At 40.2% G+C, this 23,819-nt stretch overlaps 2 protein-coding genes and 3 pseudogenes across 14 annotated transcripts in view; all 5 read left to right on the forward strand.

Annotated features, from left to right (window-relative positions):
- LOC146524618 (protocadherin alpha-C2-like) overlaps window positions 1-23,819 on the forward strand; it is a 216,634-nt gene that overhangs the window by 94,607 nt on the left and 98,208 nt on the right. The gene's annotated exons all lie outside the window — the stretch shown is intronic.
- Window positions 3,940-9,813, forward strand: LOC146524630 (protocadherin alpha-3 pseudogene; annotated as a pseudogene).
- On the forward strand, window positions 10,626-16,774 carry LOC146524631 (uncharacterized). Its single transcript, XM_085135083.1, has 2 exons — window positions 10,626-13,008; window positions 13,962-16,774. Exons 1-2 carry the CDS (start codon window positions 10,627-10,629, stop codon window positions 16,434-16,436), a joined length of 4,857 nt encoding a protein of 1,618 aa, XP_084991209.1. The 5' UTR covers window position 10,626; the 3' UTR covers window positions 16,437-16,774.
- On the forward strand, window positions 16,902-19,770 carry LOC146524632 (protocadherin alpha-10 pseudogene; annotated as a pseudogene).
- On the forward strand, window positions 20,673-23,701 carry LOC146524633 (protocadherin alpha-10 pseudogene; annotated as a pseudogene).

Consider the following 23,819-nt stretch of genomic DNA (forward strand, 5'->3'; position numbering starts at 1 on the left):
AAATTATGAATTTGAATGAAATTTTGGTCTTGATGAACAGCACTGGTACTAATCTAAAAAATCATGTCAAAAAAAGTGGAAATTTTTCTTAATATATATGAATTTTATAGCATTTTGTAAATGTAAACAGGGGGTGGCCATTTTTGGCCACGAACAAGCTGAGAGGAAGTTTTTATGTTTTTCTGTCACTGCACAAAAAAACAAAGATGTATAAAAGTCATTGATACTGTTAATTATTGCTATGCATCTAACCTCCATCATGGTTAGAAAGTAAATCAGATGGCATGTTTTATTTGGAAAAAAATTGGGGTTTTGTGATTTTTTCCATTTATGAGTTCCTAGGATTATGTGATCTAACTGGTATTTAAAGGGTTAAAATTATGAATTTGAATGAAATTTTGATTTTCATGAACAGCACTGGTACTAATCTAAAAAATCATGTCAAAAAAAGTGGGAATTTTCTTAATATATATGAATTTTATAGCATTTTGTAAACGTAAACAAGGGGTGGCCATTTTTGGCCACGAACAAGCTGAGAGGAAGTTTTTATGTTTTCTGTCACTGCACAAAAAAACAAAGATGTATAAAAGTCATTGATACTGTTAATTATTGCTATGCATCTAACCTCCATCATGGTTAGAAAGTAAATCAGATGGCATGTTTTATTTGGAAAAAAATTGGGGTTTTGTGATTTTTTCCATTTATGAGTTCCTAGGATTATGTGATCTAACTGGTATTTAAAGGGTTAAAATTATGAATTTGAATGAAATTTTGATTTTCATGAACAGCACTGGTACTAATCTAAAAAATCATGTCAAAAAAAGTGGGAATTTTTCTTAATATATATGAATTTTATAGCATTTTGTAAACGTAAACAAGGGGTGGCCATTTTTGGCCACGAACAAGCTGAAAGGGTAGTGATTTTTAACAAGGCCAGAGGGTTAAGTATGGATAAATTATGCCTTGCAGCTCTTTGTGTGTACATTGTGTACAGTAGAAACGTCCAATGCTTGCCATATATTCTGCATAATCTTTACTTGTTTTAATTTGTAAATGATAGAAGAATTTCTCTGTTTTCTTCTCCCTTTTCTTTGTTTTGATATGTATCAGGCTGGATGAGATTGTGCAGGTATTGTTAGACTCAGTAGCTGACATCGGCATCTTCTTTCCCATCTGGGACGGTTGACATTTTAATTTCCGCAGGCAGAGGAAATGTGTAGTAGACACACAGCCTGTTAGTGTATCTTTAGCACTGATACAATTTTGGAAGTGTGTGAGGGTGCTAATCTAATTTAAGGCTTTATATCTTTGCCTGCCTCTGATATCAGTCTGTGTCTGTCTGTGGATATGGAAACTGCAATGGAGAACAAAGAGAGTGATTTTTTAAAAGGCTCCCCCTTGTGGCAACAAGTGGATACTACCAGCCTGTCTAAATATCAATGCATTCAATTATTTAACGTGTTACCACTCTGCATGTGGTAGTATATTGAATAGTATTTTTTACTGAGTTTCTCATGCAGTATTGATCTGCAGATAGCGGGTCTGTCCCCAATTTCCAGCCATACCAAAAACAGTACACTGACCTATTCCCCAGTGAACTGTTTGATTGACAAATCTAGGTTATCCATGCATATAAAGCTAGATTTATTCTTAATCCCACTGAGAATTGTTTGAGTCAAGCTATTTCAGTGTGTGAGTGAGGGAGAAAAAGAGAAAAGAGGAGGAGATGACAGAGACAGACTGTACCAGATGCTTTCTGTGCTCTATGTTACACTCCATGGTTGAATTTAATGTATCACTGTAGACAGTGTGAAAAAAAATATGATTTTTAATCAAACACAATCCATTTTTTTTTAGTTTATATGGTTGTGTTTAAATGCCTTGTCCTTGGCTTATGTACTGACTGCTCATAAAGAAGGGTGTGGTGGAGGTAGAGGGGGAGGCAGGGTGGGGCATAGACAGGGGCTGCATCTGCGTCACCATGGGTACCAGAAGGGAGATAGTAAATCAATTCTGGGTGCTTTCTATAACACTGCCTTTGTTGCTAGGCACAATACTGAGCCAATCAGTGTCCATTTCAGCCACAGTGACCAATCAGATTTCTGTGCTACCTTTGCTGTTACCAAAGCCTGTTGAAGCTCCTGTTTACTGACAGCTTTGATTGATGCTCTGTTTTTGCAAAGTAATCCATGGCTGTTTTTCTGCTTGCACAACCAGTTGCTGAATTACACATTTTAAAATCTGAGTCACAATGCTGAACTATATGTGAATGGAATTCATGCTGTCTCTCATACCTTTTATATTTCTCACTCTCACACCTCTCTCACACAAACCACACAAACCACACAGAGCCTGAACAGCCCTTCATGTATTTGAACTCCAGACTGCAATGTCGCCATTCATGCTGTGCAGATGCTTGTTACTAATTAGATACAGTATCACAGATTCAATAACACATCGTCTTTGATCAGCACTGCTCTGCACATTAGTGATCATTTCCTAACTGATCAAACTTACGGAGGTTCTTACACTAAATGAAAACATTGCTAGTGTAAATGAATTGTTGAATACATTAAAACATAAAATGAAGAGCAAAGTTTTTTTATACATTTTAAAGAAAAATACACTATATGGAAAATGTTTTCTAAATACTAAATAGTATATGGGATCCCTAATCCTTAGGGATTAATAAAATATGATGATTATGATTATATTTAATATTTACTTAGTTGATAGGTCACTCTACTGTTTTAATTCCCCAGCAAGTCTGTGATAAATCATGACACAGACAGAAATAATCACACTGTAGCAGTGGCAGGATGTTGCTCCTGTATGTTGTTTTACAGTAGAGTAACTAATTATGTGATATTTGGGCATTGTGCCATTGTTTTCCAAATGAGTGAACACTGTGTTCTATTGTGTTGGTGTGCCTCTCAGGGCTGTGTGCATGCGTATGTTTGGGCATGCTCCATATTGCTGTGTCCCGGTTTTGATCTTGCTCATGTTTCCGCGGACCCGCCCCTGTCCTACTTAGTCCAGAAACCAGTGAAGGCAGGCGCAGATTTGGAAATAAATGATTAAGTGGTAGCTGGTTTTAAAACTAGGAGTGATTAATCTTTTCTTGCATCCTTCCTCTCTTTCTTATATTAGTCATAGATTATTTCACAAATTGTGTAAGTAGGTAAACAGCTGATTGCATGCCCAGCTTTCCAGTACATAGATGTTATTACAGTTACGCTGATATGCACATAATTGTATGCACAGTTCTCTAGTAAGTGGATATTATTCTATATAGTGAATTTACATCTGCATATGTCAGAGCTAAAATGCATATAAGATCATTGAAAAGTAATTTTTGCATTATTGTATTATATTACCCCGTTGCAATAGTCAAGTGCTGGATAATTCATATCACACCTGCTTTTCTGAGAATAAGCAGACACTGCATAATGGGTCCAGTGCATAAATTGCACAAAGTGAAAAGGATTTGAAAAGTGAAAAGCATATTGTAGTCCTAGAAGTACTAAAGACTTAAACACAAGGAGTAGGTTGCCCTCTTGTGTCATGATGAGACACATGCCACATAAAAAACCCACTATGACATTAGTATCTCATCATATGAAAAGGATGTAATGTGCAAATGGCAGGAGGGACTATGTGTGTGTGTGTTTGAGGTCTCTAGAGGCCTGGCACCAAGAAGGTAGGATGTGCATGGCTGAATGCAAAGGTCAGGCTCTCTGAGGGTTTGTGGGGGGTGGAAAGAGAAGCAGACACTGCTGTAAAAGTGCTGTGACAGTGAATGTGCTGCTGCAGTGCTACATTACTAATTACAACTGCAGCCCTGCACAGTCTGGTGAGGTATGCGCAAGAGTATGGTTTGCGTGTGCTTGAGTGAGTTTGTGTGGGTGTGTGTGTGTGTGTGGGGGGGGGGGGGTGGGCAAGCAGATAAAATGTGGAAGTAGATATGAAATCTAATTTGTCATTTTTGTGCTATCTGATGCATTCTGAAAGCTAAACCCACAGGCTACTGCATTAGTGTGCGTGTGTGTGTGCGAGCGTATGTTTGTGTGTGTGTGTGTGTGTGTGTGCACATATGCATTCATGCCTGTGCCCAAGATGGCGTTGCTATGGAGACGAGAGCTGTGCAGAGGGAGAGAGGAAAAGTGGGGGTAGGACTCGCCTTGAAGCATGTTTAGATCACACCCTTCCCCTATCTACTCACGCACACAGATCAACAGTACAGTATACATCCTTAGGACACACACACACTTACTCATGAACACGCACACAAAACCGATGGCTATGTGAAGGCATTAGATGCTTAGATGCAGGCAATATAGAAGCTAATGTGGTGGCTGTACTGTATGTGGTAGTGTCCCTTTAATAATGCAGTGAACACACCTAAAACAGTGCTGCTGACTGCTTCCGCCTCTGCAACCCCCTCCCTTCACCTACCTCTCACTGCTTCATCTGACCCTTTCATCACACTGCCAGTGGTGATTCTAGTTTCACCTCTAACATTATCGTGTTATGGGCAAACAACAGACAGAGAAGAAGGTTAAGTACATGTGTACTTAACCACTAGACTTATTTTTAACAGCTCTCATATTTTAGGAAGCAAATACTGTAAATATTTCTATACAACAGTTTAATCACTATTAATTATTCAGAAGTTTCAATGATTATACCCAGAGGAAGAAAGACTTTTATCAATGCATGCATGCATCGGTTTTAAAAACAAACGCCTATGGGGTGCCACAGCATTCTGTCTTGGGACCGTTACTATTTCTGTTGTATTTAGTCCCTCTTCTTCAACTTCTTAGCTCTTTTACGAATATTTCGTATCATTGTTACGCAGATGATATTCAGCTATATATCTCTTTTAGGCCACCTGATGTTTCTAAGCTTCAAATCTTGCAGTCCTGCTTAGATTCCAGCAGAGATTGGATGGCTGATAATTATCTTCAACTAAATGCTGATAAAACTGAAGTCATTGTCTTTGCTCCTGAGAAATTTGTTCCCCTCGTGGTTAAAAATCTAGGCCCTCTTGCTTCTTATATTAAACCCTCCATTAGGAACCTTGGTGTTACATTTGACCCAGCTCTGACGCTGCACAAACATGTTAAATGTTTGGTTCGCTCTTGTTTTTACCATTTAAGAAACATTGCCAAGCTTAGTCCCATTGTGTCACGCTTCGAATTGGAAATGATTAATTATGCTTTTGTTTCATCTCGTTTAGATTATTGTAATTCCTTGTTTACTTGCTTAAGTAATGCCTCCCTGGAATGACTGCAGGGTGTTCAAAATGCTGCTGCTAGGCTTCTGACAAAGTATCCCAAATACTCCCATGTCACTCCCCTGCTGATTAAACTGCATTGGCTCCCTGTCAAGTTCAGGGTCCATTTAAAGATTATAATCATGACCTATAGGGACCTGCACGGTGTAGCTCCAACTTACATCAGTGATCTTCTTCTTCGTTATCGCCCCAACGGGTCCCTGAGGTCTTGTGACCAGGGCTTGTTGGTTGTCCAGCATACACGGTTAAAAACAAAAGGTGATAGAGTGTATGTATCAGTGGCTCCCAGACTCTGGAACTCACTCCCTTTGAGTTTGAGATCTATGGACTCAGTCATTTCTTTTAAAAAGCAGTTAAAAACGTATCTGTTTAAACTTGCTTTTGGTTGATTTTGTTTGTTTGAGGTTGGTCTAGGTGTATAGGTGTTAAAAATCAATTGTTATTTTTGCATTACTGTTTAAACAACTATGTTTTGATTAACTAAACATTCTGCATGTTTCCCTAAGTAACTCTACAACCGGATGAAGAGGTGTGGATGGCCTTATGGATATGCTCAGTAACCCACCACTAATTTCAGAGCTGCTGGCTAGTATACTGTGTTTCATCTATGTGGAACTAGGTTTTCCATAATTACAGAAACCATGGATTTGTTTCTTTTAAAAATGTATTGTTTGTTTAGAATAAGAAAAAAAAATGTTCATCCTCTCACTGGGCAGCAAAGAATACCAAGTGTGAAATTTATGGAACATTCATATGTGTTTCATGGTGACTTTAGGAGAATGATAATCCAGACTGAAGTCCTGTAAGGTCAAAGTAGTGTAGTCTGGCCCTAAAAATAAACCATGAATAATTGAATTTCATCACGGGTTGCATAACTGCGATAAATGTCTTGCGTAATGTATGCATTTGCTTATGTATGTTAATAAACCGCAAGAGCACTATACTCTCTCTTCTATACTCTACCTACTGTTTTCTATTACATGCATTAGGAAAATGAACACACAGATCATCCTATGTGAGCCATTATTATTATTAATATTGTCTATGGGGGCTGACAGATGATTGTAGTTGTGGGATAATATTTTCAAATCAAATCATGTTTTCTGAGGAATGGAAATAGGGCAGGAGTTTCTGAATCTAGGGCTTAATCATGGGATTACAAACAAGCTCATGACTACTGTCTCTGTGGAAATGTGAAGTAACACTAAAATGCACCAAAAATACAATACGAGATGCAGACACCCCCTCCTGTGCTCATATGTGCAGAAGAATAACTATGTACGATTAAATATATTTATTGCCCAAAAGGCTGAAAGAGAAAAAATCATTAAAAGATAAATAAAGAAGCCATTGATGTGGATGCAGAAGAAGAAACTGTACTATATTTTATGGTTTGGGGAGGGGTTTTTGTTTGTTTGTTTGTTTTTTGCTGCTTTTGTTTGTTTTTTACTGTTTTTGTTTGCTTGCTTGCTTGCTTGCTTGCTTGTTTGTTTTTACGCACTCTTAGGGAAAAAATACATACAAATTTGTAGACATGATAAAACTTGTGGTGCAATTCACACATTGCTATATAGGCATGGCTGAATGCTAAAACTTTCAGGCAGCCTCCAACTTTGTATCCGTTTATTAAGCTCACATTAGTAGTAAATAGAATCTACAAATAACTCTTAAATTGAATGGAACAAAGAGGTTTAGTGGAAAAAGGTAGAGTAACGTGGGATGCGATGTATTTGATACTATCACTTTATACAAGGACACTCATTCAGGTGTTGTCCATGGTGCAGAGAAGACTTGTTCCGATTTCTGATGTCAGTTAAGCTTTTCAGATACCTTTGGTGTGACCTGATGGCTGCAGGAGAAGCAACTGTTTTCACTGGCCTCTGCATTGCGCTCTTTTCACCACGTGGCGTCGCTGTTGATCCATTAGTTACAGCCCTGCTCTTTAATAGAACTTGGCCCCTCCCGTTTACAAGCGATATGAACAATTTCTGTCTTTGTTATAAGACTCAAACGACGGTGGAACAAACAGAATACTACAGTCAAAAAGCTCCCTGATCGTCCATTCTTTCCTAAATATCTGAATGCCACTGGAGCTCAAATTTATGCTTTATTCATATTGAACAGAGATGTCGCCCTTTAAATTGAGCTATTTTGGGATGTATTTGTGCCTTTTTCTACTGGATGTTTACTGGCAGACTGTGGCTGGGCAGCTCTCCTATTCAATCTCAGAGGAGGTAAACCCGGGGACTCCTGTTGGGAATATCGCTAAGGATCTAAACCTGAATTCACAAGAGTTGGAATCTCGTATGTTTCAAATCGTTACTGGATCAAAGAGAAAATTTTTTGAGGTAAATCTAAAGACTGGTGTTCTGTATGTCAGTGAGAGAATAGACAGAGAGGAGCTCTGCTCGGAGGAACTGAAATGTCCAGTAAGTGTAGAAGCCGTAATAAATAACCCATTGAAGCTTTATCGTATTGATGTAGAGATCTTAGATGTAAACGACAATGCTCCTTTGTTTACAACCAAACTGCAAAATTTATATATTGCAGAGAGCACATTGCCTGGAGTGAAATTTGAATTATCCGAAGCAACTGATGCGGATATGGGGAAAAACGGAGTAAGCACTTACAAATTAAGCCAAAATGAACATTTTTCGTTGGCCGTGCACAAAGCAGGTGACCGTGTGTCTGCTGAGTTGGTGCTGCAGAAAGCCTTAGACCGAGAAAAGCAGGCAGTTATCACTATGACACTGACGGCTGTAGATGGAGGAACCCCACCGAAATCCGGCACCTCGCAACTCGTTATTAATGTATTAGACAATAATGATAATATTCCGATCTTTAGTGAATCCTTCTATAAAACAAAAATTCCAGAAAACATTCCCCTGGGGTTAAAGGTAATCACAGTGAACGCCACTGATGCAGATGAGGGTTTAAACAGTGAGATTGTATATTCGCTGAGAAGCAAAGACCAAGATCACATACTTGATATATTTGAAATTGAACCTCAGACTGGTGTCATTAAGGTCAAAGGGAAAATAGACTTTGAAGAGAGGAGGGCTTTTGAGGTACGTGTTGTGGCCAGTGATAAAGGGCATCCTCCGATGTCCGCTCACTGTAAAGTGCTGGTAGAAGTGGTGGACTTAAATGATAATGCTCCTGAGATCACGGTGACGTCATTACATAGCAAGGTAAAAGAGGATGCTCCTGTAGGCACCGCAGTTGCACTTGTATCTGTCCTCGATAAAGACGGTGGAAAAAACGGCGATGTGGAGATCCAAATTAAAAACAAAGCGCCATTCAAACTCGAAACTAACTACAAAAATTATTATTCGCTGTTAGTTGATGGACCTCTGGACAGGGAGACATTCTCTATTTACAATGTCAATATAATCGCTAATGACAAAGGGATTCCACCACTTACCAGCACAAGTGTAGTTTCCATACACGTTTCTGATGTCAATGATAATGCACCTCTGTTCACGGAGGCCGTAATTAATGTTTATGTGAATGAGAACAGTCCAGTAGGAGCAGTCATTAAAAGAGTGACTGCAACTGATGCAGACATAGACCAAAATAGCCAAATCAGCTATTCATTGTTAAAAATTGGCAATAACCAGCTGCTGTTATCGACAATGATTAATATCAACTCGGAGACAGGAGATATAATCAGCCTGCAGTCTTTTAATTACGAGGAGTTAAAAACATTCCAGTTTAAAGTTCAGGCCACAGACTCTGGTGTTCCTCCGCTCAGCAGCAACGTCACTGTCAACGTTTTAATCCTGGATGAAAATGACAACAGTCCCACGATTCTCGCACCATATTCTGAGCATGGCTCCGTTAACAGTGAGAACATTCCCTATTCTGCTGAAGCGGGATACTTTGTGGCAAAGATCAGGGCTGTAGACGCAGACTCTGGATACAATGCTCTGCTTTCTTATCACCTGTCTGAGCCCAAAGGAAACAACCTGTTCAGGATCGGAACCAGCACAGGGGAGATCAGGACTAAGAGGAGATTGAGTGACAATGACCTCAAAACTCACCCCTTGGTGGCCTTGGTCTCTGATAACGGAGAACCCTCCCTGTCAGCTACTGTGTCTATTGATGTGGTGGTGGTTGAAAGCACGGCTGAAATCCAGACTCCGTTCAGACATGTGCCTGTAAAGGAGGACAGCTTCTCGGATTTGAACCTGTATCTGCTGATCGCCATTGTGTCGGTGTCCGTCATCTTTCTGCTCAGCCTCATCACTTTAATAGCAGTCAGATGCCACAGGACAGATGGCACTTTCAGCAGGTACAGCGCCCCCATGATCACCACCCACCCTGACGGGAGCTGGTCTTACTCGAAAGCTACTCAGCAGTATGACGTGTGTTTCAGCTCAGACACGCTCAAGAGTGACGTGGTGGTTTTCCCCGCCCCGTTTCCACCTGTAGATGCAGAACTGATCAGTATTAACGAAGGAGACACTTTTACCAGGACTCAGACTTTACCTACCAAAGAAAAGGTGAGTCCATGAAATTTTAAAATACTTGCATATTGCCATTCCTCGTCATTGCAGATTAAACGGTACCATTTTTCTTATCTTAGCATGGTGTATCTTCTGATTTAAACTAGATTCCAAATATATATATGCTTCATCTTTAAAATGTTTAGTTGTGCCAATTTAATAATATCCATCATTTGGACAGCATTGCAGTGCGTTTATGTAGCTGTCCATGGTGCTGGTTTAGGCATTCTAGTATAGTAGATGTGATCTGAAGGCCGCAATAATTATAATAATAATTAAGTCACCTTTCTGATATGTGCATTGCTCTTTGTCTCTGGTTACCCAAAGGATAGACAGATAGCACATTAAGCTGATATACGCCTAGACAATTGTATTACTCATATTTGCTCATATTTTCACGTTTTGTGAAAAGGAGATAAGGCAAGGTTTAATATATGCTACACCTGTCTTTAAATAAATATATGAGGGAGCTGGACATTATTTGCCATTACCAGATTGGCATCTTGATGCATTTATCTTGAAGGATTAAAATAACTTATGAGATTGTTTTGTTATAATGTAGTATTTTTAAATGACCACATGGGGACATTGTAGACCATCACATTTTCATAGTGCTCTTGGTTGTTCGAAGCTCCTCCTAGATTTAGATGATGGTGACGATGATATTTTGCAGGGCTTTGTTACAAGAGGGGCAGTATGAGAATGCATTGTGCGATCATCGCTTTGTCATTTACTTCTTATATACACGGAAATCTGGATTCTTCCACTCTATTTTCACCTTGAAAACTACGATCCATATGCTGTGCTCGCACAGGATAGAAAATGTCGACAGGGAGAATACGCAGTTCTTTTGGGATTTATGTAGTCGTCTTTCTTTTGGATTGCTGCTGGCATGTGGTGACTGGGCAGCTCTCTTACTCTGTATCAGAGGAGGTAAACCCGGGGACTACTGTGGGAAATCTCGCTAAAGATCTAAATCTTAACGTCCATGACTTGAGGACGCGTATGTTTCAGATTGTTAGCGGATCAAAGAGAAATTATTTCGATATAAATTTGAAAACGGGTAGTCTCTATGTCAGTGAAAGAATCGACCGGGAGGAGCTTTGCGCAAAAGCTGCAATATGTACTGTTAGCGTAGAGGCCGTGATCAACAATCCACTGAAGCTTTATCGTTTAGATGTAAATGTAGTCGATATTAATGATAATGTGCCACATTTTCCTGAGAATTTGCAGTATCTTAATATTGCGGAAAGTACTGTGCCAGGGGGGAAATTTGGATTTATAGGGGCATCGGATCTCGACGTTGGAAAGAATGACGTTAGTTCATACAAGTTGAGTCCAAATGATTACTTTTCTTTAGAGGTCCACAAAGGAAGGGATAGTGTGTCTGCCGAGCTGGTGCTACAGAAAGCTCTAGACCGAGAAACACAACCTACTGTTAATCTTACCGTGACTGCTGTCGACAGCGGAAACCCACCCAAGTCAGGAACATTGCAAATCATTATAAATGTCTTAGACATTAATGACAACGCTCCGGTTTTCAGTAGGGCTTTGTATAAAACACAGATTCATGAAAATCTACCAATGGGTAAAACAATTATATTTTTAAATGCAACAGACGCAGATGACGGATTAAATGCTGAAACTGAATATTCTTTTAGAAGTAAAGGTCAGGATCATGTTTTGAATGTATTTCAAATAGACTCTAAAACGGGAGCGATTTCAATTAAAGGTAAAATCGATTACGAAGAAAATCCTGCATTTGAGATCCATGCTGAGGCCACTGACAAAGGTCAGCCTCCGATGTCTGCTCATTGTAAAGTGTTGGTAGAAGTGCTGGATCTAAATGACAACGCTCCTGAGATCAAGGTAACGTCACTACTAAATACAGTGAAAGAAGACGCGGAAGTAGGTGCAGCCATTGCACTTGTCTCGGTTTTGGATAAAGATAGTGGGAATAACGGGGCAGTGAAAGCTGTGATTGCAAATAAGACTCCATTTAAACTGGACACAAACTATAGAAATTATTACTCTTTAGTGGTTAATGGTCCGCTTGACAGAGAAACTACACACGAGTACAATGTTACTATAATAGCAACTGATGAAGGAGCTCCTCCTCTCTCCAGCACCAGCATAATTAGTGTTCATGTTTCTGATGTCAATGACAACTCGCCTCGCTTCTCTGATCCGATACTTAATATTTATGTTAAAGAGAACAGTCCAGTAGGAGCAGTCATTAAAACTCTGACTGCAACTGATGCTGATGTCGATAAAAATGGTAAAGTGAGCTATTCTTTTTTAAAAAGCAGCAGTGACTCACTACCGTTTCCTACGATGATTAACATCAACTCAGAGACAGGAGATATAATCAGCCTGCAGTCTTTTAACTACGAGGAGTTAAAAACCTTCCAGTTTAAAGTTCAGGCCACAGACTCTGGTGTTCCTCCACTCAGCAGCAACGTCACTGTCAACATTTTAATCCTGGATGAAAATGACAACAGTCCCACGATTCTCGCGCCGTATTCACAGCACGGCTCCGTTAACAGTGAGAACATCCCCTATTCTGCTGAAGCGGGATACTTTGTGGCAAAGATCAGGGCTGTAGACGCAGACTCTGGATATAATGCACTGCTCTCTTATCACCTGTCTGAGCCCAAAGGAAACAACCTGTTCAGGATCGGAACCAGCACCGGGGAGATCAGGACTAAGAGGAGAATGAGTGACAATGACCTCAAAACTCACCCCTTGGTGGTCTTGGTCAAAGATAACGGAGAACCCTCCCTGTCAGCTACTGTGTCGATTGATGTGGTGGTGGTTGAAAGCACGGCTGAAATCCAGACTCAGTTCAGACATGTGCCTGTAAAGGAGGACAGCTTCTCGGATTTGAACCTGTATCTGCTGATCGCCATTGTGTCGGTGTCCGTCATCTTTCTGCTCAGCCTCATCACTTTAATAGCAGTCAGATGCCACAGGACAGATGGCACTTTCAGCAGGTACAGCGCCCCCATGATCACCACCCACCCTGACGGGAGCTGGTCTTACTCTAAAGCTACTCAGCAGTATGACGTGTGTTTCAGCTCAGACACGCTCAAGAGTGACGTAGTGGTTTTCCCCGCACCGTTTCCACCTGTAGATGGAGAACTGATCAGTATTAACGGAGGAGACACTTTTACTAGGACTCAGACTTTACCTAGCAAAGAGAAGGTAAGAAATTAGCAAAAACAATGCAATGCATAAATTGATGCCTTAGGTAATCTCCGTGTTTTGTTTGTTTGTTGTTGTTGATTCTTTAAGTGGAATATGTTAGTACTAATTTCACAAACTATTTAAAGATGTGATTTTTTATCGGTTTGGAGTTGAGTTGAAATGTACAGTTGTTAATAAGCCAAAATAAACAAAGTTCATGAGCCTTTCAAGTTTAGACAGAAAGTTATTGTCGTTATCCGTGGTGCTGAAATCAGAAAGGTGCGAGTTGCCGGTCATTTGGGGGGTGTATCAGGGGACTTAATTGGGGCACGGTTGACAAAGACAAGTGTTTTTCCCTGGAAACTTGACATACAATTCATGATAGATCTTTTTATTTAGTGGAGAATGGTTTAAAGTTTGTTTGATCACATTTAGGAAGGTTATTCGACCGCTTATTCAATCACCTTCGCTCTCATACTTTTAGAAATTAGGAAAATGTGTTTATTTTATGTCATAATAGTAGTAAGTTCTTGCTGTATCTTTCTGGTGTCGAAATATTTTCAATAAGGTCTGTCAATTCTAACTCGTGTACCTTTAGGCGGGGTATCACCAAGAGGAAACTCATGATTTTTTTTCTTTGTTAACTGAGAATTAATCAGAATGGGAAAAGGAAAAAAAATCCTTTGAAATGCACCATAACATATAAGTTAACAAGGTTATGTTCATAATTAATGAGAGGTTGATCACCTGGGACGGGTGGGTAGTCATTTAATTGTTGCTGTTCCTAAAGCTTAAATGCAGTTATTTTACATTACCAGATGGTGGCACTGAAGACCATGACATCTAGATGTTATTTCTAAAGGCATAAGACTCCACCCAGAAACAGAGAATGATCTTTCTCTGGGCTTTGTAACAAAGAGGCGCAGAGCGAGAGAGAAAGGGCGAAAAATTTATCAGGCTGACTTGTTGTGATTGCCTTTGTTTGCGGATATCTGACGGTTGCTGGTGGACACAAAGTGTGCCTGATTTCGGTGGATTTAATTATGCATTTCCCAACAAAAACAGATATTTTGCGGGCTTATTCTGTGGCCGTGCTGCTGAATTATTGCTGGGAAGCGGTGTCTGGACAGCTCTCGTACTCTGTATCGGAGGAGGAAAATATTGGGACATCTGTTGGAAATATTGCCAAAGATCTAAATCTCAATGTACAGGATTTAGAGTCTCGTGGGTTTCAGATTGTTAGTGGATCACAGAAGAAGTATTTCGATGTGAATTTAAAAACTGGTGTTCTTTTTGTCAGCGAAAGAATCGACCGCGAGGAGCTTTGTGGTAGGGCTTCAAAATGTACTGTCAATGTAGAGGCGGTGATCAACGTCCCGCTGAAGCTTTATCGCTTAGAGATAAATATAAAAGATATAAACGACAACGCACCAGTTTTCTCTGAGAGGCTGCAGTCGCTTGATGTTCCAGAAAATACTTTACCGGGAGTCAAATTTGGACTGATAGAGGCATCGGATTTGGATGTCGGTAAAAACGGTGTTAATACATATAAACTTAGTAATAACGATTATTTTACATTAGATATTCATAAAGGAGAAGACAGCGTGTCTGCTGAGTTAGTACTGCAGAAATCGTTAGACAGGGAGCAGGATTCTGTTATAAAACTCACGCTGACTGCAGTAGACGGAGGTAACCCACCCAAGTCAGGGACATCGCTTATTATCATTTCCGTGATGGATACTAATGACAACCATCCCGTGTTCAGTAAGTCTTTGTACAAAATTAAAATTCCTGAAAACTTGTCCAGTGGGTCGACAGTGATTACGCTGAATGCAACTGACACAGATGAGGGTTCAAACAGTGAAATTGAATACTCTTTGAGAAAAAAAGGCCAAGATCATATTTTAGATTTATTTCAAATTAATTCAAAAACGGGAGTGATTTCAGTTAAGGGTAAAGTCGATTATGAAGAAAATCGTGCATTTGAGATCCATGCGGAGGCAAGTGACAAGGGTCAGCCTCCGATGTCTGCTCATTGTAAAGTGTTGGTAGAAGTGCTGGATCTAAATGACAACGCTCCTGAGATCACGGTAACGTCACTACTAAATACAGTAAAAGAGGACGCGGAAGTAGGTGCAGCCATTGCACTTGTCTCGGTTTTGGATAAAGATAGTGGGAATAACGGGGCAGTGAAAGCTGTGATTGCAAATAAGACTCCATTTAAACTGGACACAAACTATAGAAATTATTACTCTTTAGTGGTTAATGGTCCGCTTGACAGAGAAACTACACACGAGTACAATGTTACTATAATAGCAACTGATGAAGGAGCTCCTCCTCTCTCCAGCACCAGCATAATTAGTGTTCATGTTTCTGATGTCAATGACAACTCGCCTCGCTTCTCTGATCCGATACTTAATATTTATGTTAAAGAGAACAGTCCAGTAGGAGCAGTCATTAAAAGTCTGACTGCAACTGATGCTGATGTCAATAAAAATGGTAAAGTGAGCTATTCTTTTTTAAAAAGCAGCAGTGACTCACTACCGTTTCCTACAATGATTAACATCAACTCAGAGACAGGAGATATAATCAGCCTGCAGTCTTTTAACTACGAGGAGTTAAAAACGTTCCAGTTTAAAGTTCAGGCCACAGACTCTGGTGTTCCTCCGCTCAGCAGCAACGTGACTGTCAACGTTTTAATCCTGGATGAAAATGACAACAGTCCCACGATTCTCGCGCCATATTCTGAGCACGGCTCCGTTAACAGTGAGAGCATCCCCTATTCTGCTGAAGCGGGATACTTTGTGGCAAAGATCAGGGCTGTAGATGCAGACTCTGGATACAATGCGCTGCTTTCTTATCACCTGTCTGAGCCCAAAGGAAGCAACTTGTTCAGGATCGGAACCAGCACCGGGGAGATCAGGACTAAAAGGAGAATGAGTGAAAATGACCTCAAAACTCACCCTTTGGTGGTCTTGGTCTCTGATAACGGAGAACCCTCCCTGTCAGCTACTGTGTCGATTGATGTGGTGGTGGTTGAAAGCACGGCTGAAATCCAGACTCAGTTCAGACATGTGCCTGTAAAGGAGGACAGCTTCTCGGATTTGAACCTGTATCTGCTGGTTGCCATTGTGTTGGTGTCCGTCATCTTTCTGCTCAGCCTCGTCAGCTTAATTGCAGTTAGATGCCACAGGACAGACGGCACTTTCAGCAGGTACAGCGCCCCCATGATCACCACCCACCCTGACGGGAGCTGGTCTTACTCGAAAGCTACTCAGCAGTATGACGTGTGTTTCAGCTCAGACACGCTCAAGAGTGACGTAGTGGTTTTCCCCGCCCCGTTTCCACCTGTAGATGGAGAACTGATCAGTATTAACGAAGGAGACACTTTTACCAGGACTCAAACTTTACCTACCAAAGAAAAGGTAAGCGCATATTGGTCTTAAATATTCTGGGATGTTATTTATTGTGCAAAACCACGGTGGAGAACCGAGTATGAATCAATAGGGTTTCACCCGAATTAAATTAAAAGAACTTAATTGCCACGAAAAAATGGGGATAAATCCAGTTCAAGTCAACTAATAAAATAAATCACTTGGATATATTTTGTTAGGCTTCTTTTACACATATTCATAGTTTGTGGTATTTACTTCTAGCAAAAGACGTGCAGATTTTGAATCATACCCTACACGTTGTTCTTCATAGTACTGAACGGACGATTCAACATGGTGGGCAGTTATACTGTACTTTAAATAATGTCTCGCTAAACATGTGTTCGAGTATTCATATCCTGGCTTTGTTAACATTAACAGGCTGTAACAATGTATATTCAAAACAATTCTGAAAAAAAACTATTTTTGCTTAGCTTGATTCTGTTCATTTCTGAGTTTTGTATTGTAAATATTTTAATCGTCTGACTCATGTAGAAGGTATCGTTTATTACACTATATGTCTTTGAGGGTTCATTCATAAATTTCTATGAATGTATGAATTAAAAAAAAACACTGAATGAGAACAGTATTCAGAATAATGCCAGAATGGCAGCACGTCATGGTTGTTGTTCCGCAAAACACTGCTTAGCTAGATAATTAAGGAAACTTAATTTCCTGATATTGAATGCACTTCTTGAAAATGTCCACACGGGGACATTGTAGACCATCAGATTTGAATTTCATCTTTGGTGTCTCGGACTCCTCCCAGAGTATATTTCTCTGGAATTCAGACAAAGAGAATCAGAAGGCGAAAGAGAACGGTGCGACAACCATTTTCTTGTTCATGGGAGATGAGTCAAAAAGCATCACTCTCATGTCTTACTCTGTTTAATTGTTTGAATTTCTTAATGTAATATGCGGGTTTGAATAAATCCGCTTCCCGGTGAATGTAAGAATGAATATACTGGGCAAATCGAGCTGTATATGGATATATCTCGTCTTCGTGCTGCTGGATTGTTACTGGGAAACGGTTTCGGGGCAGCTCTCTTACTCCGTCTCAGAGGAGGTGAATCTGGGGACTGTTGTCGGAAATATCGCGAAAGATCTGAACATCAATGTCCAGGATTTGGAGGCCCGCATGTTTCAAATCGTTGCTGGATCAAAGAGGAAATATTTCGAGGTAAATCTAAAAACTGGAGCCCTCTATGTTAACGGGAGAATAGATCGAGAAGAGCTTTGTGGTAATGACGCCAAATGCTCACTCAGTGTAGAAGCTGTTATTAATAATCCACTGAAACTGTACCGTATACAAATTACAATTTTAGATGTAAATGATAATTCTCCTTCATTTGAGAGGACGTTGCAATCAATGAACATTACTGAGAGCACAGCGGCGGGAGCAAAATTTCCTCTGCATCAAGCTCACGATGCTGACGTGGGTAAAAACACTGTAAACACCTACAAGCTGAGTCAAAATGAACATTTCTCTCTTGATGCACACAAAGTTCAGGGTGTAACTCCTGAGATGGTGCTTCAGACAGTTTTAGACAGGGAAAAACAGTCTGTGATTACGCTCACACTGACTGCCATCGATGGGGGAACACCTGCTAAATCCGGAAGCATGACTATAATAGTTCATGTACTGGACATTAATGATAATCCTCCCGTTTTCAGCCAAAGGTTGTATAAAGCCAGAGTCTACGAAAATGTGAAAATAGGCACATCAATAATTACATTAAATGCGACTGATTTAGATGAAGGACAAAATGGAAAAGTGATATATTCATTTAGTGAAGTTGGTCAGGGGAAACAAACTAATTCATTTGTTATAGATGAGAGAACAGGAACTGTAACGAATAAAAGGAATATTGACTATGAAGAAAGTAATGCTTTTGAACTTCGAGTACAAGCCAGTGATGGAGCCTCTTCCCCTCTCACGTCACATGCCAAATTACTGATTGAAGTATTAGACGTTAATGACAACGCACCTGAAATTTCACTCACATCGCTGTTGAACACTGTTAAAGAGGACGCATCAGTTGAAACAGCCATTGCTCTTGTTTCAGTATTTGATAAAGATGGAGGTAAAAATGGGATGGTGACATGTAAAATTTCCAATAACGTTCCTTTTAAATTGGAATCAAATTACAAGAATTCATATTCCTTAGTTGTGGACGGTCCTCTTGACCGAGAGACTGCACCTCAGTACAACATCAGCATCACTGCTACTGATGAGGGCAGCCCACCTCTCTCCAACACGAGTGTTATAACTGTTCATGTGTCAGATGTAAATGACAACAGACCTCAGTTTTCAGAAAGTGTGATCAACGTTTACGTGAAAGAAAACAGTCCAGTAGGAGCAGTTATTAAAAAAGTGACAGCAGCTGATGCAGACATTGATCTAAATAGTCAGGTGAGTTACTCTTTTTTACAAAGCAGCAGTGACTCAGTGCCGTTTTCTACATTATTAAACATCAACTCAGAGACTGGAGACATAATTAGTCTTCAGTCTTTTAACTATGAGGAGTTAAAAACTTTCCAATTTAAAGTTCAGGCCACAGATTCTGGTGTTCCTCCACTCAGCAGCAACGTCACTGTCAACGTTTTAATCCTGGATGAAAATGACAACAGTCCCACGATTCTCGCGCCATATTCTGAGCACGGCTCTGTAAACAGTGAGAACATCCCCTATTCTGCTGAAGCGGGATACTTTGTGGCAAAGATCAGGGCTGTAGACGCGGACTCTGGATACAATGCGCTGCTTTCTTATCACCTGTCTGAGCCCAAAGGAAACAACCTGTTCAGGATCGGAACCAGCACCGGGGAGATCAGGACTAAGAGGAGATTGAGCGACAATGACCTCAAAACTCACCCCTTGGTGGTCTTGGTCTCTGATAACGGAGAACCCTCCCTGTCAGCTACTGTGTCTATTGATGTGGTGGTGGTTGAAAGCACGGCTGAAATACAGACTCAGTTCAGACATGTGCCTGTAAAGGAGGACAGCTTCTCGGATTTGAACCTGTATCTGCTGATCGCCATTGTGTCGGTGTCTGTCATCTTTCTGCTCAGCCTCATCACTTTAATAGCAGTCAGATGCCATAGAACAGACGGTACTTTCAGCAGGTACAGCGCCCCCATGATCACCACCCACCCTGACGGGAGCTGGTCTTACTCGAAAGCTACTCAGCAGTATGACGTGTGTTTTAGCTCAGACACGCTCAAGAGTGACGTAGTGGTCTTCCCCGCCCCGTTTCCACCTGTAGATGGAGAACTGATCAGTATTAACGGTGAAGACACTTTTACCAGGACTCAGACTTTGCCTAACAAAGAGAAGGTAAGGAAGTATTAAATTTCGTATTCACTGCTGCACTTCTTTGTTTGGCAATCTTAAAAGCCTAATGTAATTTAGCTTCATCTCGTAGTTTTCATCATCTTTAGCAATACATTTACACACTTCTTAGCTGTGACTAAAATAATACAAATGCGAAGAAATCACTGTTGCTGAGTTTACAGCACGACAGGATCTTCTCCAACGCTGTGTTGTTGTTCTCTTTTCTGTTGTAACGTGAATTTTTCATGGCAGATTCGCATTATCACGCAATCGCCGCTCTCCGTGGTGCTCAACGTATGAGTCCTTGTCGGGTTCACGTGCACGGTTATGGATGTGTTTTGGCATATAGTAGACGTTAAACAACGTATCACAACATCGATAACGTGTTTAAACATACCCCTATATATTTAACATTTGTGCTCGCTTCTCTCTTCACTTTAAACAAACAAGTGAATTTGCCCAATTATTTTTTTAAATTTAGCATTTAAAATATCACATACCTTAACATCTTTCCATAATAAAACGTTAATTGTAATCATCCGTTTAACTGATGAACTATTATTTCTAACCTCTAATCTAGTGATTTATACTACCCTTTTTAAACACTAGGAATATACAGTGCACCATTGTCCGCTGGTTTTGCTGACGTGTAATGTAGTTAGAGCAAGTGACCACGTAGGGACGGTATAGACCGTCACATTTAGACGTTCTGGTCGATGACTTCGGGCCCCTCCCATCCAACGTTCAGCAAATGATGCATTTGTGTGCTTTGTTACAAAGAGAGCTCGGACGACAACGAACGGTGGTCTTTATTTGAGAAGATAGAGAAGATTGCTTTGAAATAATTATACATTCATTTCCATTTCTTGGTTGCTGTGACATATTATTTGGAGTATTGTGCCTTCGCCTGCTGTGTAAATATGCTTTTACCACATAGAAGAAGCTTTCTGTGGATTAATCTGTTATTCGTTCTGCTGGATTGTTATTGGGAAACGGTTTCTGGGCAGCTCTCTTACTCCGTCTCAGAGGAGGTGAATCTGGGGACTGTTGTCGGAAATGTCGCGAAAGATCTGAGCATCAGTGTCCAGGATTTGGAGCCCCGCATGTTTCAAATCGTTGCTGGATCGAAGAAAAAATATTTCGAGGTAAATCTGAAAACTGGAGCCCTCTATGTTAACGAGAGAATAGATCGAGAGGAGCTTTGTGGTAATGACGCCAAATGCTCACTCAGTGTAGAAGCTGTTATTAATAATCCACTTAAACTGTACCGTATAGAAATAAATGTTTTGGATGTGAATGACAATTCACCCTCATTTCTCAGCACATCCCAGACAATTAATATTACCGAGAGCACAGCGGTAGGAACAAAATTTCTGCTGAAACGAGCTCACGATGGAGACGTTGGAAAAAACTCTATAAATACCTACAAACTGAGTCAAAATGAACATTTCTCTCTAAATACACTTAAAGGGGGTAGCATAACAGTCGAATTGGTGCTTCAGAAAGTTTTAGACAGAGAAAAACAATCTGTGATCAAACTTATACTAATTGCACTTGATGCAGGAACACCTCCTAAATCTGGAAGTATGACCATTATAGTAAATGTCTTAGACATTAATGATAATCCTCCTGTCTTTAGTCAAATGCTGTATAAAGTCAGTATACATGAGAATGTGAATATTGGGACTTCAATAATTACCCTGAATGCAACTGATTTAGATGATGGAAAAAATGGGCAAATATCATATTATTTTATGGAAATAGACGAAGGGAAACAAGCAGATGTGTTTAATATAGATGAACAAACAGGGACTGTAACGAATAAAATGAATATTGATTTCGAAGAAAATAATGCTTTTGAACTTCGAGTACAAGCTAGTGATGGAGCTTCCTCACCTTTCACGTCACATGCTAAATTACTGGTTGAAGTATTAGACGTTAATGACAACGCACCTGAAATTTCAGTCACATCACTGTTGAACACTGTTAAAGAGGACGCATCAGTCGGCACAGCCATTGCCCTTGTTTCAATATTTGATAAAGATGGAGGTAAAAATGGGATGGTGACATGTAAAATTTCTAATAATGTTCCTTTTAAATTAGAGTCAAATTATAAGAATTCATATTCATTAGTTGTGGACGGTCCACTTGACCGAGAGACTGCACCTCAGTACAACATCAGCATCACTGCTACTGATGAGGGTAGCCCACCTCTCTCCAACACGAGTGTTATAACTGTTCATGTGTCAGATGTAAATGACAACAAACCTCAGTTTTCAGAAAGTGTGATCAACGTCTACGTGAAAGAAAACAGTCCAGTAGGAGCAGTTATTAAAACAGTGACAGCAGCTGATGCAGACATTGATCGAAATAGTCAAGTGAGTTACTCTTTTTTACAAAGCAGCATTGACTCAGTGCCACTATCTACATTATTAAACATCAACTCAGAGACTGGAGACATAATCAGCCTTCAGTCTTTTAACTATGAGGAGTTAAAAACGTTCCAGGTTAAAGTTCAGGCCACAGACTCTGGTGTTCCTCCACTCAGCAGCAACGTCACTGTCAACGTTTTAATCCTGGATGAAAATGACAACAGTCCCACGATTCTCACGCCATATTCTGAGCATGGCTCCGTTAACAGTGAGAACATCCCCTATTCTGCTGAAGCGGGATACTTTGTAGCAAAGATCAGGGCTGTAGACGCAGACTCTGGATACAATGCGCTGCTCTCTTATCACCTGTCTGAGCCCAAAGGAAACAACCTGTTCAGGATCGGGACCAGCACCGGGGAGATCAGGACTAAGAGGAGATTGAGTGACAATGACCTCAAAACTCACCCCTTGGTGGTCTTGGTCTCTGATAACGGAGAACCCTCCCTGTCAGCTACTGTGTCTATTGATGTGGTGGTGGTTGAAAGCACGGCTGAAATACAGACTCAGTTCAGACATGTGCCTGTAAAGGAGGACAGCTTCTCGGATTTGAACCTGTATCTACTGATCGCCATTGTGTCGGTGTCCGTCATCTTTCTGCTCAGCCTCTTCACTTTAATAGCAGTCAGATGCCACAGGACAGACGGTACTTTCAGCAGGTACAGCGCCCCCATGATCACCACCCACCCTGACGGGAGCTGGTCTTACTCTAAAGCTACTCAGCAGTATGACGTGTGTTTCAGCTCAGACACGCTCAAGAGTGACGTAGTGGTTTTCCCCGCCCCGTTTCCACCTGTAGATGGCGAACTTATCAGTATTAACGGAGGAGACACTTTTACCAGGACTCAGACTTTACCTAACAAAGAAAAGGTAAGAACACAGTGTTTATAACAGCTTACAATTTTACATAAAAGAAGCGCGTCATCTTACACTGAACTTGTCTACATGTGGTTAATTGCTCCTGCTTTCAAAGTTTACCCTTTACAACTGTCCGCAGCTTTAAGCCAGTCTTTTCCATTTAAATACTCGCTGTTTAAATGCCGCAGAAGAGAAGCCAGTACGCGGATAAGGAGCTTTTGGTGGTTTTGTTTAAAATTAATATAGTCACTGCATGTGAGAATATTTATTTGATTTTCCTTTCAGATTGTTTCATATATATTTGCGCAATTTGTTATTGTTTTAGGGTTCGTTTCCTGCTTGTTTGCGTTTATTTTTTTCGTTCATCGTCGCCTTGTTGTTGTTTTTTAACAGTCATTTCACTCGATGTTGTAATAACTCAGATTTTGCTTGTGTCCTTACAATTCCTTTCAATATACCCTTTGCATATACCTAAAACATAGCGACATTTTGTGAATACGCCGTTTTTGACACACCGCAATGGGTTTCACGCCTTGGGTGGTATATTTCAGTTAAAGGCTGAAACAAGCGAAAAACAAACAAATATATTCTAAAATTAAAACAAATAAATAAGACAGTGTTACACACTAACAATATAAACAGTGTTTTCTTTTCCTAACAAATCAACCTGATGTTTTCTGGTTCTGTAAAACTGGACTGATGATATTTATTTTATTTTCCATTGGTTTCTGTTGTGATTGGTGTATAGAGCCATAAGAGGGCGGTGTAGACCATAAATCA

The sequence above is a fragment of the Neolamprologus multifasciatus genome, chromosome 2 (assembly GCF_963576455.1).
Source record: "Neolamprologus multifasciatus chromosome 2, fNeoMul1.2, whole genome shotgun sequence".
NCBI classification, from domain to species: Eukaryota; Metazoa; Chordata; class Actinopteri; order Cichliformes; family Cichlidae; genus Neolamprologus; species Neolamprologus multifasciatus.